The 14141-nt window shown below is 47.7% G+C and overlaps 1 protein-coding gene across 1 annotated transcript in view; it reads right to left on the reverse strand.

Annotated features, from left to right (window-relative positions):
* Col4a2 (collagen type IV alpha 2 chain) overlaps positions 1–14141 on the reverse strand; it is a 134324-nt gene that overhangs the window by 83095 nt on the left and 37088 nt on the right. Inside the window, exon 4 of the mRNA XM_038327236.2 lies at positions 10759–10839. Coding sequence (XP_038183164.1) covers positions 10759–10839 — 81 coding nt within the window. The remainder of the gene's footprint in view (positions 1–10758; positions 10840–14141) is intronic.

A 14141-nucleotide genomic window follows, 5' to 3' on the forward strand; every position in this document is an offset into this window, starting at 1 on the left:
ATCTCAGTGGGTCTAGGTAGTCCCATTTCAGTGCTTATGGCTGTGGCCAGACTAGACGCACACGCAGAAGGCAGGACGTGTTGTAAATCAGCAATCAGTAAGCCACTCAGACATGGGACGAACTTTAAAAGGCAACAGTGTATCCAAATAACATCCCAGGGCATTAGAAAGTACACACTGGCCTCTCTTTAAATGTTCAGACAAGAGTAAATGCTAAAAACAACAAAAATCCCATAGTGGGTAATGCTAGCCAATAAAAGGATTTTCTATGATTCTAAGTTGGTGATCTGGAAAGACAGAGAACATAAACTTTAATAGATAAATGTTTGTAATTTTTAAAGGCACAATGCATGTGCATCTACATGCACACATGCACAGCATGCAGAGACTGCACTCCTGAGCTCGCTGACTGCAGAACATTTCTTAATACTGGGAAGCGAGACGGCAACCAGAGGGTCTTTTTGCACTTCAGCAGCTGCTGGGAGGGACGCCCTGAGATGAGGACAGGTCTTGTCCCTGTAAATGCCATTTTCAGAAGACAACTCATTCAGCTCTGCTGTTGGCTTTGACTTTCCATGACTCATCTCTCCTTCCATGATAGCTGACATTTTTGAAGGGCACCCTTTTTATTAAATTTTATTTCTCTCTACTAAAGAAGTCATTTTTATCTTCTGGACTTGGAAGGCCATTTTCTTTTTCACCCACAAAGTTCTTTCTGTTTGTTTCTTTGTTGGCTTGTTCTCCTTGAGGGTATGTAGACAGCTACATACCCCGTCTATCAATGCTAGCCTCAAAATAAAACCCCCAAAATACCAGTGGGAACTCACATTTAGTAACATCCTTCTTGGTCCAAGGCCACTTTCATGGGATGTCTGTGTTTGAATTGGGTCAGATTTAGATGAGAAAGAGACAGACAGACAGAGACAGAGATAGAGATACACTAAGGGGAGAACCCCCCTTCTCTTTTTCATAGAGGGCACTTTAGCTACAGCTGTTGGTAATTCAACAGGACTCAGAGATCATCCTGGACTGCGGTTTAGAGGCAACTGCCTCAGTGGAAGACCAAAAAGAAGAGAAAAAAAATCATAGAGGAAATTCATCTCTTCTCTCTCTCTCTCTCTCTCTCTCTCTCTCTCTCTCTCTCTCTCTGTCTTTCTCTCTCTCTCTCTCTCTAATTCATCTCTTCTCTCTCTTTCTCTCTCTGCATCCATCCATCTATCTATCTATCTATCTATCTATCTATCTATCTATCTATCATATCTCATCTGTCTATCTGTGCAACTGGTTTCCACTATCTAGCCTCAGCTGGCCTGGAATTCATAGGGATCCACCTGCCTCTGCTTCCCGAGAGCTAGGATTAGCTGCGGTGTGCACCGCCACATCTGGCTAACTTGGTAGAGATGCAAGAGTGTATTTGGTCAGGGTGATGGGAAATTAAGGCAGAGTTTTGGAGGCATGGTTACTGGTCTTCAGGGAGGAGGTTTGCCCCACTTCACCCCCTACTGCCGCAATAGCAGGTGATCAAAAGGACAGAGACCCGTGACTCAGAAGTAATAGATGAAACACTCCGAAGAAGGTGGTCATGAGGCCAAGGTTCTCACATAAGGCTTTGGTCAGGAAGTCAGGTTATACTCAAAATTATAAATATTTACTTTTAAGTTAAATATTTTTTTTTGAGACAGGGTCACTGTAGCCCAGGCTAGCCTAGAACTCTGCAATGATCTCCTGCCTCAGCTTTCTGAGTGCACAGTATCAGGTCTTTAAGACAAAAAGGCTGGGACCATATTCTCCCTATGCTTAGCTGAGGTACAGTTTTGAAGGAACAGAGGTGGTGGAGGATGATGGGAGAGGAAGCTCCCTTGGAGGTGAGAGGTTGAAGTGAGGGCAGCTGGAGCATTGCTCGGACTCATCGCCATGAGGTACCGAGCCTGAGAGCTTACGTGACGGGAACCAGGAAGGTGGAGATCCCAAAGAGGAGGCAGCATGCGTCACCGCCGATCTCCTGTCTTGCAATTTCATAAGGAGCCTGGTGCCAGTGGCCATTACATACTCCCTGATGATACTTGTGTGCTACCAGTGATGGCTCTGCCTAACAACCGCGCTAAACACTAGGGGCTGTGAAAGACCTAGGAGGCCTGGCAAGCAGCTAATGAGGCTGTGGAATTCTGTTTCAGCCCTCCTGGATCCCAAGGCAAACATCGTATGCTATCCTTTAGCTTTCTCTGCCCATTCATGGAAAACGTGAAACATTACTATTTGAATGCAGTTCAATTACGGCAGGTGAGCAACTCTGCCCCGTGCATTATAGAGCGGTTAGCTTCATGTTCAAATGACACTTTTTGAAAATACTGGAGTTTAGAGCAAGGTCTTTTAGCCTCCTCCTGGACCTTGGTCACAGGTGAGCAGACCACACTCCGTGGCTCCCGAGGTCTCTTGTTTCTTCTCTATGAAGAACAGACAAGTACGAGAAAGACAGCCGGAGGAGAAAAGTGTTTAGACACTGGAAACTGTCAGGAGAATCAGAGAAGCAGCCGCCAGACAGAGAGCTCGCTTTCCCGGTGAATGTATGGCTGCCCTGGGGTTTCTTTTCCTTTTCCTCCTTCTCGCCTGTGGTGCTGGGGATGAACCCTATGCCCTCATGCACAGCTGGCAGCCACTCTACCACTGAGCCAAGCCCCGCCCACGCTTGGAAATTTCTTTTGAGGGAAGCTGTGAGCTTTCATGTGGGGACACAATGCTGAGTGATGGTCCCAAAGAAGCCAGGAGGCTTTTGAGCCCAACATTTAACAGCTGTCTTGTTTTGGGGCGATTGACAGGGTCTCTCATGTGGCCTCGGTTGTCCTGGCACTCTCTGTGCAGACCAGCCTATGTTGTATGTTTAACCCCCCGTGTTCTCCCTGGATCTCACTCTGGAAGGTTACAAAGCTATTCTGCATTTCCCTTTCCCTCTAGGTTACCAGGAAAGTCTGTAAGACTTCCTCCTCTAGAACAGTCTAGAACATCTAGGAACAAATAGGCATTCCGCAGCTTCAGTGCTTTCTTCTTCCCCCCCCTTAGGATTTCAGTCAGGTGCCTGTCAGTGGTCTACACTAGTAATTCCTTCACTGTGGGCAGAGAGGCGGGAGTGTTTGCAAAATGTCGGGAAAGTTGGCTTCTGCAGCTCCTTCACAGTTTGGCTCTCTCTCTCTCTCTCTCTCTCTCTCTCTCTCTCTTTCTCTCTCTCTCTCTCTCTCATCTGTCTCTCTGGGTATCGCTGGCTGTCCTGGAACTACATAGATCAGGCCAGCCTTGAACTCACTGAGATCTGCCTGCCTCTGCCTCCTGAGTGTGGGATTAATGGCGTGTGTGCTCCACTACACCCAGCCCCCTTTCTTGTACGCTGCAATGGTACATTCAGGGTGAGGTACACAGTAGACCCCAGGGCTCCTGCGGCTTGCCCTCTGAGACTGCTGTATCATCACTGGCAAATAAGCTCTGCTCATCCCACAGGCTGGGGTGAAAAGAGAAGCCTCAAAACAACACATCCAAGAGAGAGCAGCTTCTTCTGGGAGGGCTTTGTGAGTTTCGTGGTGACCCAGTGTGCATCATTGGCGCTAAGGCACACACAGCCCTTTTCACCAAACCCAAGAGAGACTGCTGGCTAGGATGCAGTCCCAAATCTAAAGCTCTCTGACAAGCCCTTAAGAATGCCATGGTTGCCATATAACACACATCTTTTTTTTTTTTTTTTGGTTTTTCGAGACAGGGTTTCTCTGCGGCTTTGGAGCCTGTCCTGGAACTAGCTCTTGTAGACCAGGCTGGTCTCGAACTCACAGAGTCCGCCTGCCTCTGCCTCCCGAGTGCTGGGATTAAAGGCGTGCGCCACCATCGCCCGGCAACACACATCTTTTTAGATGCAATTATTCCCACACAGAGCCTGGACCGGCCCAGTGTTCTCCTTTTCCTTATGGAGAATCCAATCTCAGCACATCTGTTTCTTTGTTTAAGGCAGACATTAGGTTTGAAGATCAGTTCTGTGCCTCCCAAAGACAACAGTTCAGAAAACCCAGCGCTGACACTGTAAGGAGCCCCGGAGAGCGTCCACCCTCATCCACTCTGCACCAATCACTTTCATTCCTTTCTTTCCCTTTTTCTCTTCCACTGGGGTCCCAACCTTTAGGACGCACCTTCCTGACAGCACTTGAGAAATGTAAACTTTTGTCCTACGGGGAGTGTGTTTTCTCTGCCTTCACTATGCAAAGGGGGAAACTGGCCAATTAATGTGGGCCTGTGCAGACTTTCCAGAGGGGCTATTTATTTATTTTTATTTTTTTTTCCAGAGGGGCTATTTCTGTATCACTTTTAGAACGTCAGTGTCTGGGCTGGACACGGAGGCAAGGGACAGGGATATTTTGATCTTTCTAATCAGTGGGGACATGTGGCCTTTGGAAGGCTGCTTTGTGCTTCCCGTATGAGTCAGACATCTGGTCACTTGAATGGCGGCTTGTCTCCCCTACAGAGACGTAGCCTGGGTGGGGATGCCAGGGGGCTGAGTACTGAAGGCAGCTCAGGGCCACTGGTTGAGCAGCTTCTCAGGACGGTTCCAAAATGACCAAGATCATCAACAATAAATTAATTTAGTATCTGCCCTGATGTCAAAGACAAACATAAGATGGCCTCCTTGCCCTTGGGATACTGAAGAAAGTAATTATCGCTGTGGTAAAAATGGAGACTCTAGGACAGGGTCTTATTTCCTGTTTCCCAGTGCCCATTGTGTGTGTGCATGGAAGAAGAGCCAGTAAAAAAACCCCTGGGAAAGGAAAGCATAAAGAATTGTGTGGCTTGGTCATTCCTGCCGTAGTTTCCCCTGGTTATTGTTTTAATGTATCTAAAGAAAGACAAGGAGAGTAACTTTGTAACAGCACACACTCCCAGCTTCTCTTTAGTACCGCAGACACGGGACAGAAGCCCGGCCACAAGGATGTGCACCTGGAGCCTTGCACAGACCAACTCTGAAAGGCCTCTGTGGCCAGCTGAACCGGCAGACACACGGTGTCACCCCTTCCACGTTCAGTCCCAACCATGTCAGCTGCTGCCTGAGGGACATAAAGCCACAAAGGTACATAAAACACCTCACAACATCTTCCCACAACTTTGGGCTTTTAAGAAATCCTGTAATTGTTAAACGTGAACTGGAAGTGTAGAAAAGAAACAAATGACCTTGACAGCAGCCTGCCTTCCCTCGCAGGAGTGAAGAATGCTTGAACGCCCTTGGGAAAATGCCTTAATGCCCAGCTTGTCAAAACATTCCATCGAGAGGCGGGGAAGGGAAGCTGTCTGAGGCCAGAGCTCTTGTCTGACTTACAAGAGGCTTCCTTTTACTTCAGTTAACAACAGTCTGTGGGAACCAGTGGATACCGGCTGTCACTGTGCTGCCCTTCTTAGTTTGTGGGTCACATGGATGTGAGTCCCTGTGGAAGAGTGCTTCTCCACCAGTGCCGGCTACTGGCTCATTTCTATGCCTTAGAACATCCGAATCAATATCTATTTTCTACCCTGTTTTCAGAAAACATCTACCACCAGGGACCAGGCAACAAAAGGGTTTTAATTTCTCTCTCCACTTTGCTGCCTCCTCTGAGCTAGAAAATTCCTTCTCTAGGGTTGGCTTGTTCTGCTGTCAGCCCAATAGTCCAGAGCTCTGAAGAGAGATGGTGGCTCTCTCTGGAACTCCGGGGCTGTAGGGCCCAGGAAGGATGCAGCTCTGGAGCGGCTTTCTCGCCTTAGCAGTGCCAGGAGTCAAGATATTTAAGTTTTCCTCACGAGAGAAGTGCTGCTCATGTATTTTCAGGGTATATGGACATACAGAGTTCATCAGAAAGAGGAGGTGTAAACAGCACACAGAAACACCACAGTTCTTGAGGACGACCCCCACCTCATCTGTCTGCCACTGCACATGGCCTCGTTTTTGCCCTGGGCTGTCACCAGTCTGCTGTTTATCAGGCACTGGCTTAGCTGCTACAGTGAACAGCCATGATGTGAATGACGTCTGTTACGGCCGATGAACTTGCACCAATGATTGCCCCATTTCCCTTTATTAAAACATTTTGTTGGTAGGAGCAAAATCTAAAGGAAAGCTTATCATGGTCCAGGTCAAGAGATGATGGCTTCAAGGATAACGGAGATGCATTTTTTTCTTTTGTGTGTCTATGTGTGGGGAGGATAATGGAACCATGGTGTGTGCTAGGCATGAGCTGTTACTCAGCCACCTCCTGCTTCTGAACACGCTATCTGTCAAACACTACATTCTTCCTGCAGTGCTGTCCTGTGACTGCTCAGAGAAGCTGTGTCAACATTTTGTCTTTTAGCAATGTATTTTTTTCTTTTAGCCCACGCTGACCTTGAACTCTTGTTTCTCTTGCCTCCATCTCCTGATGCTGGAATTACAGGTGTGTGCCACCATGCCTGGCTGTGTTTTTTCCTTTTGGATGGAGCTCCATGCCAGACTTTCTTGGCTATCAAATCCTGGATAGTGTTTCCAACATCTTCTGACATTAAATATTGTAATATTAGGATGCAATTAAATTGAAGTAATGACTTGCTCAGAACTCATGGTCAAACATTACATGTTAGAGGATAACTAAAAAAACTGGCTAACTAAAAAACAAACTAAAACTGACCTCACTGAGAAAGTGATTCTCAACCTGTGGGTCACGATCCCCCCCCCCCATCAACAAGCCTCTATCTCCAAAAATACCTACATTACAACTCATAACAGCAGCAAAATTACAGTTATGAAGGAGCAATAAAAACAATTTTATAGTTGGGGTCACCATGACATGAGGAACTGTCTTAAAGGGTCTCAGCATTAGGAAGGTTGAGAACCACTGCTTTGGACCAACTTTAGAGGGTTTAGGAACGTGGCCAAGCTGTCTTTACCTCTTAGATGGTGGTGACACTGTGGCTTTGGAAAATATTCTGTGATGGGATTTGCTCCGTGTTTCCTACTAAGCCGCCTCTGGATTCATGGTGTGTGAGGAGAAAGGACAGGTTAGGAGGTCTTAAACCATCTGCTAGGGCTGCATGTGTCGTAGTTCACAGGAAGAGGAAGGTTAGATCTGCTTTGCTGCTTCCTGCTCTGGCCAGGGAGTGAAGCGGAACAGAATCTCTACCATGGATTTTCTAGAGGCTGGTGGCTCTGCCTGTGGGAAGCAATGACCCCCTCCCTGCAGCTCAGCACAGAGGGTGGAGAATTGTGTTCTATGCATTTTACACAAGCCCATTCACTTTGTAACTCGAGCGTTCTCTTGGAACTGGACGACAGTGCGTTTGTGATTTCTCCTTGGAGCCCAAAAGTTATCCAGTGACACAGTTTCTGCTGTTGGCTGTCACCATGGTGAGAACACAGTAACGAGGGTGCCATGTCCATATAAGGCCGAGTCAGAGGAGCACAGTCTGCAGGGAGGCTGTGTGGCGGCTACAGTAGCACCGTGGGGAAATATATGGTAAGTGACCCCAGGGGAAACTGTGGGAAGGAACACACCATGCACAGGCCCTCTGGACAGCAGACTCTGCCCTAATGCTATTTTTACAATTACATTATTTAAGAAAAATATTATTGAACCCAAAGCAGTTCAGAAGTAGCCCTGCTTTCTGAAGATATATATATATATATATATATATATATATATATATATATATATATATATATATATATATATATGGGTGACTACGTTATGAAGGTCCTGTCTGTGTGCATACACCTGATTTATAACACAGAAACAGATTCTAAATCTTCATCATTTGTGGTGAACACACTCAGCTGGCCCAGGAAGGAAATATCCTTGGTGAAGTGCCGAGTGACATCTTTGGCGACGCACAAGTGTTACCAGTTTCCCTGTTGGCTCTGCTTTACTCTGAGATGTACGTGATACACTCGATCAACATCTTGTGTGCTGAGCCTGCCTGAAGTTCTCTGGTGCCTTCTATTCCCTCACAGGTGCAAGGATGAGATAGAATCTAGTTAGAACCAAGTATGGGAGTGTACCCTGCCATGTGACTGGCCACCTGAGCACAAGAGGGCAACACTGAGGTGAAGCCCCGTGATGGGTATCATTTCCTCTGTCTTAATGATGACAAGAAAGCCACCCCAGCCTAAGTCCTGATGACCAGACAGGCCAAGTTAAGGGAAGAGTCAGCTTGTCACTTTATGTGGCCACGGCTAAACCAGACCCAGGTGCTTACTTAGTGAGGGATGCTGGGAAATGACAAGCCCTCGGTAGCTGTTGTATGGACTTCCCTAAATTATAGGAATCCTTAGCGATTCCTCCTGGAACCTCTCAGAAGAGCTTATGTGGAACATGTGCACACTGTCATGCAGTCTCTGCTTAGACAGTGACAGTGGTCTTTAGGGAGAACAAAGACCTCATAGGGGTACCGTGCAAACCTTTCTCTATGGGTTCTGCTCTGGATAATCACAGCATGTGAGAAACGCCAAGCAGGAGCCGCTCCTTGGCCTCAGACTCTGGCTGGCTTATCCCAGGAGGCAGAAAGCAGTGTCCTCCTGGGGTGTAACTTCATCTCCCTTGGTTGGTTCTGGAGATTTATGAGCAGCTATCTAGATTTCTGCACAACACCTGTTGATCAGCTATGTGTCTATATAAGTCAGTCCAAGCTCAGGGAGCCTGTTCCTGGCTTGGGAAACCTGTTTTGGGGCACCCTCATCCTGTGTTGGGGCACCCCTCATCATTCTTAGATCATCTCATCCTTGGCAAAATCTAGAGCAAGGGCCTGGGAGGATTTTAAATATTACAGAATAAGGCTGGGTGTGTTGGTACACATCTTTAATTCTAGTACTAGGGAGGCAGAGACAGGAGGGTCTCTATGAGTTCAAGGCCATCCTGGTCTACATAGAGAGTTCCAGGCCAGCTAGGAATACACAGTGAGACTCTGTCTCATAATAAACAAACTAAACAAAAAAGGCTCATATATTTGTCTACTATATATGTCTGTCCTTTTGAAATGTTGACAAATGAGATTCAGCTAACAGTCTTTAAAAAGATACACTTGGTTCAAATCAAGAAACCATTGACATAAGCTAAGCATCCCCACATTCAGAACTAGGGCTTCTCGTGCACACTGCATAGGACGTGGGGCCTTCAGCTGTGACCTCTGTCACCGACACATTGATCAATCAATTAAGTCAGCAAAGACCATCACATCTAAAAAATGAGTCATTAATACCTTCTGCTGAAACTTGTGGAGGGGGCACAGGAGGGGAGATGCAATATGGAATTGGTGTGCCCCAACCACAAGGGCCACAGTGCAGAAAAGGACAGGAATACCCTAAATGCTGAATTGGGGATGGACCTGGGTGAAAGTCACTGGGGAATCAAGAACCACAGGACAAGCGACAAGCTCTCCTGGCTGCTGTCCAGGTGAGGCAGGCAGAGCGTGGGTCAAGGGATGACAGATGGAGCAGACACAGGGTAGCCCTGTGGAGCACCACCCCTCAGCCCCATGCACACAAGCTGGCTGGGGGCAAGCCTAGGACCTTGTGGATGCTCAGCAAATGATCCAACACTGAACTCCTCCCCAGTGAAGATACCTCCCTTTTAAAAAATGAAATATAGTTTAGTTACATCTTATAAGATTTTAAGAAATGGATAACAGTCTGGGGAGTGTGTGGTCATAGCACATTGTGGGCAAGTTATGATATTGTTAAAAAAATACACTTTGCCTAATGAAGAATAGGACACACACATACCTTTTTAAAAAGAATGCATTAGCTCATCTTAATATAGCTTATTAGCTATAACACCTTATGCTCTTATAGAGGACCCAGGATTTAGTCCTAGCACAAATGTTTTGGCTCACAACTGTCTGTAACCACAATTCTGGGAGATGTGATGCCCTCTTCTGGCCTCTGTGAGCACTGCACACAAGTAGTACATATACATACATGCACGTAAACATTCATACACATAAAACAAAAAAATAAATTTAAAAAGTAATCCTAAAAGCAAAATACCAGTTTTAAAGGCAACAGAGCAAAAGCAATCACCTGAAGACGAAGGAAGACGCTAAACCCGCTGTCTACCAGGTGCCATGGCAATCACTCCGTGACCTTTTCCTTACTTGTTGAGGAAGTAATCCTCATCAAGTACACTCAGGGCATGAGTGGTTTCATGGGATTCCTGTCCCCAGTGCAATTCCCAAAGCCCTCAAGTTTACACACACCCATACTGTATCACTGGGCAACCATGCTTTTCTTTATATAACGCAATATGTTTATAAAATATTTGCATATGTAAAACACGAGTCTACTAATCACACATACACAAATTAATCTTAAAAACCAAACAGCGGTGCCTGCACGGAACACTGCAGAGCCCTCTAACATTCTTCCCTACCATTGCAATAAGCCATGTGATTGTCTCACGCTTGCATATATTGTTGCAAATAATCCGTAGACTTCACCACACGGGAGGACAAGCCTAGGTCACAGGCTTTTATATAAGGATCTTGAGCCTTCTCGGGTTGTGGTCCCTTTGGTCTCTGAAGCTAAGCCCCCGTGGCTACCTAGGGACACCTGCGTTTGCCTGTATTAATCACCACGAGACATTGGAAAGAAGTGTGGTTTCTATGGAGCCCATTTTGTGACTTCCTGCACGATGTAAGGGGATCAGTTGTACTGTGTCATAGGAAAATGTTATCAAACTGGGCAATTCAAGGCACTTCAAACAGCATCGAGAAATATTATCCGACTCTGTTGTGACTTACCCGCGCTCCTTTCTCGGGGTAGCACTGGCAGCCACCACTGCAGTCTCTCCCTCCGCAGGGCACATCCAGCTTCTTCACTCCCTGTGGAAATCAGACAGAGTTTACTTATGAGTGGCATTGTATCCTGTTGCCAGTACTTCCTACTCTAAGGTCGAGCCACCATCCAAAATGGCCCACAAGCCCACCTTAGAACATCTGTGGGTCCCCAGCAGAACTGCATGGGAGGGACAGGGTCCCCAACCACCACATTGTCCCGAGCTGTCTCACTGTGGCACGTGTGCTGCCGTGACTGAGACAAAGGTGCAGCCTCGTCCCAGAAGTTCCCAGGGGCACAGGGCTTGCTGCTGGCACAGCACACTCTGCAGACAATTAAAGAAACCACTGACTCTGGACGCTGAGCCAGGACCCAGGCTTGAGGGTTAAAGGAAACATTCCTCAGACCCAGGGCTGGGTAGGAAAGCACCATCAGGGCCCAGGAGGCAGATCCTCAATGATATGGGGATATTCAGGGCACACTCTGAAGGCAAGTGATCCATGGGGAGAGGCGTTGGTATGATACCCCAACTCCCACCATGGAATATTGATGAGGTGAAGAAAGGAGGTGCCTGTGAGGAGGCAGAGCTCGCAAATACCCCCAACAGCACCTGCAACTCAGCTGGGGTGCATTGGCAGGAAAGTTGAGATGCACCCAACTTCCCCTCCCCCCCCACCTCCTCAGGCTCTCTGTGAGGAGGAGAAAATGAGGAATGAGCCCTTCCTAAGTGCTGGACTGATTAGCTGCTGGCTTCTGGATGGCAGAGCCTGGGTCACACGGCCAGGAGCCTGGACTTCCCTTTCATTCAGACCATGCCCACGGGACGCAGGGAACGACAAGTACCCTGACTCCCTTTCTTCTCTTCTTACTAGTCAAGCATCCGCTGTGGTCCCCACCGTCCCCTACAGATGGGTTGGTACAGCCCTTCCGCATGCTGGAGCAGGACAGAAGTCAACACAGCTCAGTCTGTTCTATCTTGGCCACAGTGAGCTGCCAGCTAACTCACAGAGCTGAGATGTAGGCAGTTACACCTAAGGGGACCCTGCAGTTGTGTACGGTAGACACAGCTTCTGCCATTCACTCAACCAAACTTGATGCATGTGAGCTCAGCAGATGACAGTATCCCTCTAATGTTGAAAGGTTTTAACCACAGAATTAAAGCTTGTTAATACACTTATCTATCCTTGTGTCCCTGTGCATTGTCCCAGGAGGTCAGTGCACAGCTTGTGGGCATTGGCTCTCTCCTTCTGGGACTGGACTCGGCCAGTGCCTTTACCTGACGAGCCATCTCACCAGCCCCACTGCTGAGTTTTCACTGTGGGCTAAGCCTCAGAGACTTAGCAGAAGGTCACTGGGAGATGTAAGCCCACCCTCTGTGTTCCCATCACTGGGAGATGTAAGCCCGCCCTCTGTGTTCCCATCACTGGGAGATGTAAGTCTCAGCACACAAGCCCGCCCTCTGTGTTCCCATTCTTCTGGGTCTCCCCGTGGTGGAGATGCCGACGGAACTGCCTCGGACCTTCCCAGGTCTTGCAGAGTCCAGGTTTCACGCACACTGCACCGGGTCTGCAGGCCCCCGGAGGCATCTGACTCAGCACCACTTGGCCACAGTCCACCTTGGGGATCCGCAAGCCCTCAGGCTCTTTTTGTCCAGACAAGGTTTTCTCATTGGTTGAGCATTTGCTAGCTGAGGTCTCACTCCACAGCCCTGCGGTTGGAACCTTGACCATAATTCTCTACCTAATCTGCTGTCTGATGAACCCCGAAAAGGCCCAGCGTTCTCGAATCTTTTAAAAAGCAATTCCCCCCCCCCCAGGATTCTTTTGGAGGCAATAAAACAACAGGAGGTCCATGGTGTAAGTGTAAATGTGTATACAATTCTTTTATGCCTTTAAAACACAAATCTATGTTTTTACTAGTTTTTTTTTTGTGGCTTCGGTACACTGCGGCTCATCAAGTCCAGGTTTTGAAGGTGAGATTTCTAGAAACAAGGTACATATTGAAGTGTGGGTTTCCTACAAGGTCCTGGGCACCGAGGCATGATTCTGGATGGGCTGCCACACTCACGTCTTATTACGTGTGACTGTGACCTGACCAGGCAGATACCTCGGCAACTGTGCTGCATTTACCTATAATTCACCCAGTAGCTGTTCAGAAAGCATTGGGAAGTCATCAGTGCAAAAGGGACAAACCTGTGCTCATGCATCTGGTGTTTCACACAGTGTCTTTAATTTTGATTTTAGAGCCACTCGCCAAATCCCTAAATATAAATCAATGGCTGAAATGATCTTAAAGGTTTCAAATGGATCCAACAGGGTCTCTGGTCTGAAGGTTATGGTTGAATTAACCCCTGGATTGAACTGTAGAATGAGCAACACCAGCTGGGGCACCCTGTCTCATGCGGTGAGAACCAAACACAGTACCGGGAGGCAGCCCCTTCGACACCAGACCGGTTTGCCATGCCCTTTCCAGCCACCTCACCTGCCCTTCAGGGGTTCTCTTGTGAATTCCAGCATCTACAAGAGCCCTTAAGACATCGAGTGGAGTGTCAGGTCTCTAGGACAAACAGAAATATCGACACACTGGGGCAGGGCATGTACTCCAGACAGACTCTTAGAGACCGGACATGTCTCTGGACCAAACTACTGCATTCTCCTAACAGGAAGTAGGACTCTGGAACATTCTCAAGATATGAATGCCTTCCTGAGATCATGGATGAGAAAGAGGAGAGCATCTGTGTGGGCTCTGTGCCTGGACACCTATCCCTGCTCCTCAGCAGGAACGCCGAAAGCTCACACAATCCCCACCTCTCTCCGCTTTGAATCGGATCATTAGTTCACAGCTCAGCACTATTCAAGGTCAAATCATGATCCTAATTGTTATCAAGTACTTAATAAAAATTGTGGGTTCTTCCCACTTGACCATCTTGGGAGCCTGCTCACCACCTCAGGGACAGAGACCATCCTGAACTTTATTTCCACCTTCACAAGAGTGAGTTCCCCTTTATGTAGCCTTTTGAGTCCTCTTTAAGCTCTTTGTATTCCCCCTTTACAATCACAGGTTAAACAAAGGTCCCAGGAGTACCTGGCCAATAAGCTGCTAAGATGGCGTTCCTAGGGTGGGGCTCCCACACGCTCACCATGTACTGTGACTGCACACATCTATTCGGGTGAACGGACACTCTGCTTAGTGGACCGTCTGAATCCCAGGGTGAACACAACACGGGGTTGTAGTTACACTGGCAAAGCCACAGCAGAGGCCACGAGATCCTGAGCCACCAGCCTCGTGTTTATGTCTACTCTGAAGTTGCTCCTCCCATGAGATCCTGGGACCAGTAAGGAGCCCGCGT

This window comes from Arvicola amphibius, chromosome 4 (genome assembly GCF_903992535.2).
Source record: "Arvicola amphibius chromosome 4, mArvAmp1.2, whole genome shotgun sequence".
Lineage (NCBI taxonomy): Eukaryota > Metazoa > Chordata > Mammalia > Rodentia > Cricetidae > Arvicola > Arvicola amphibius.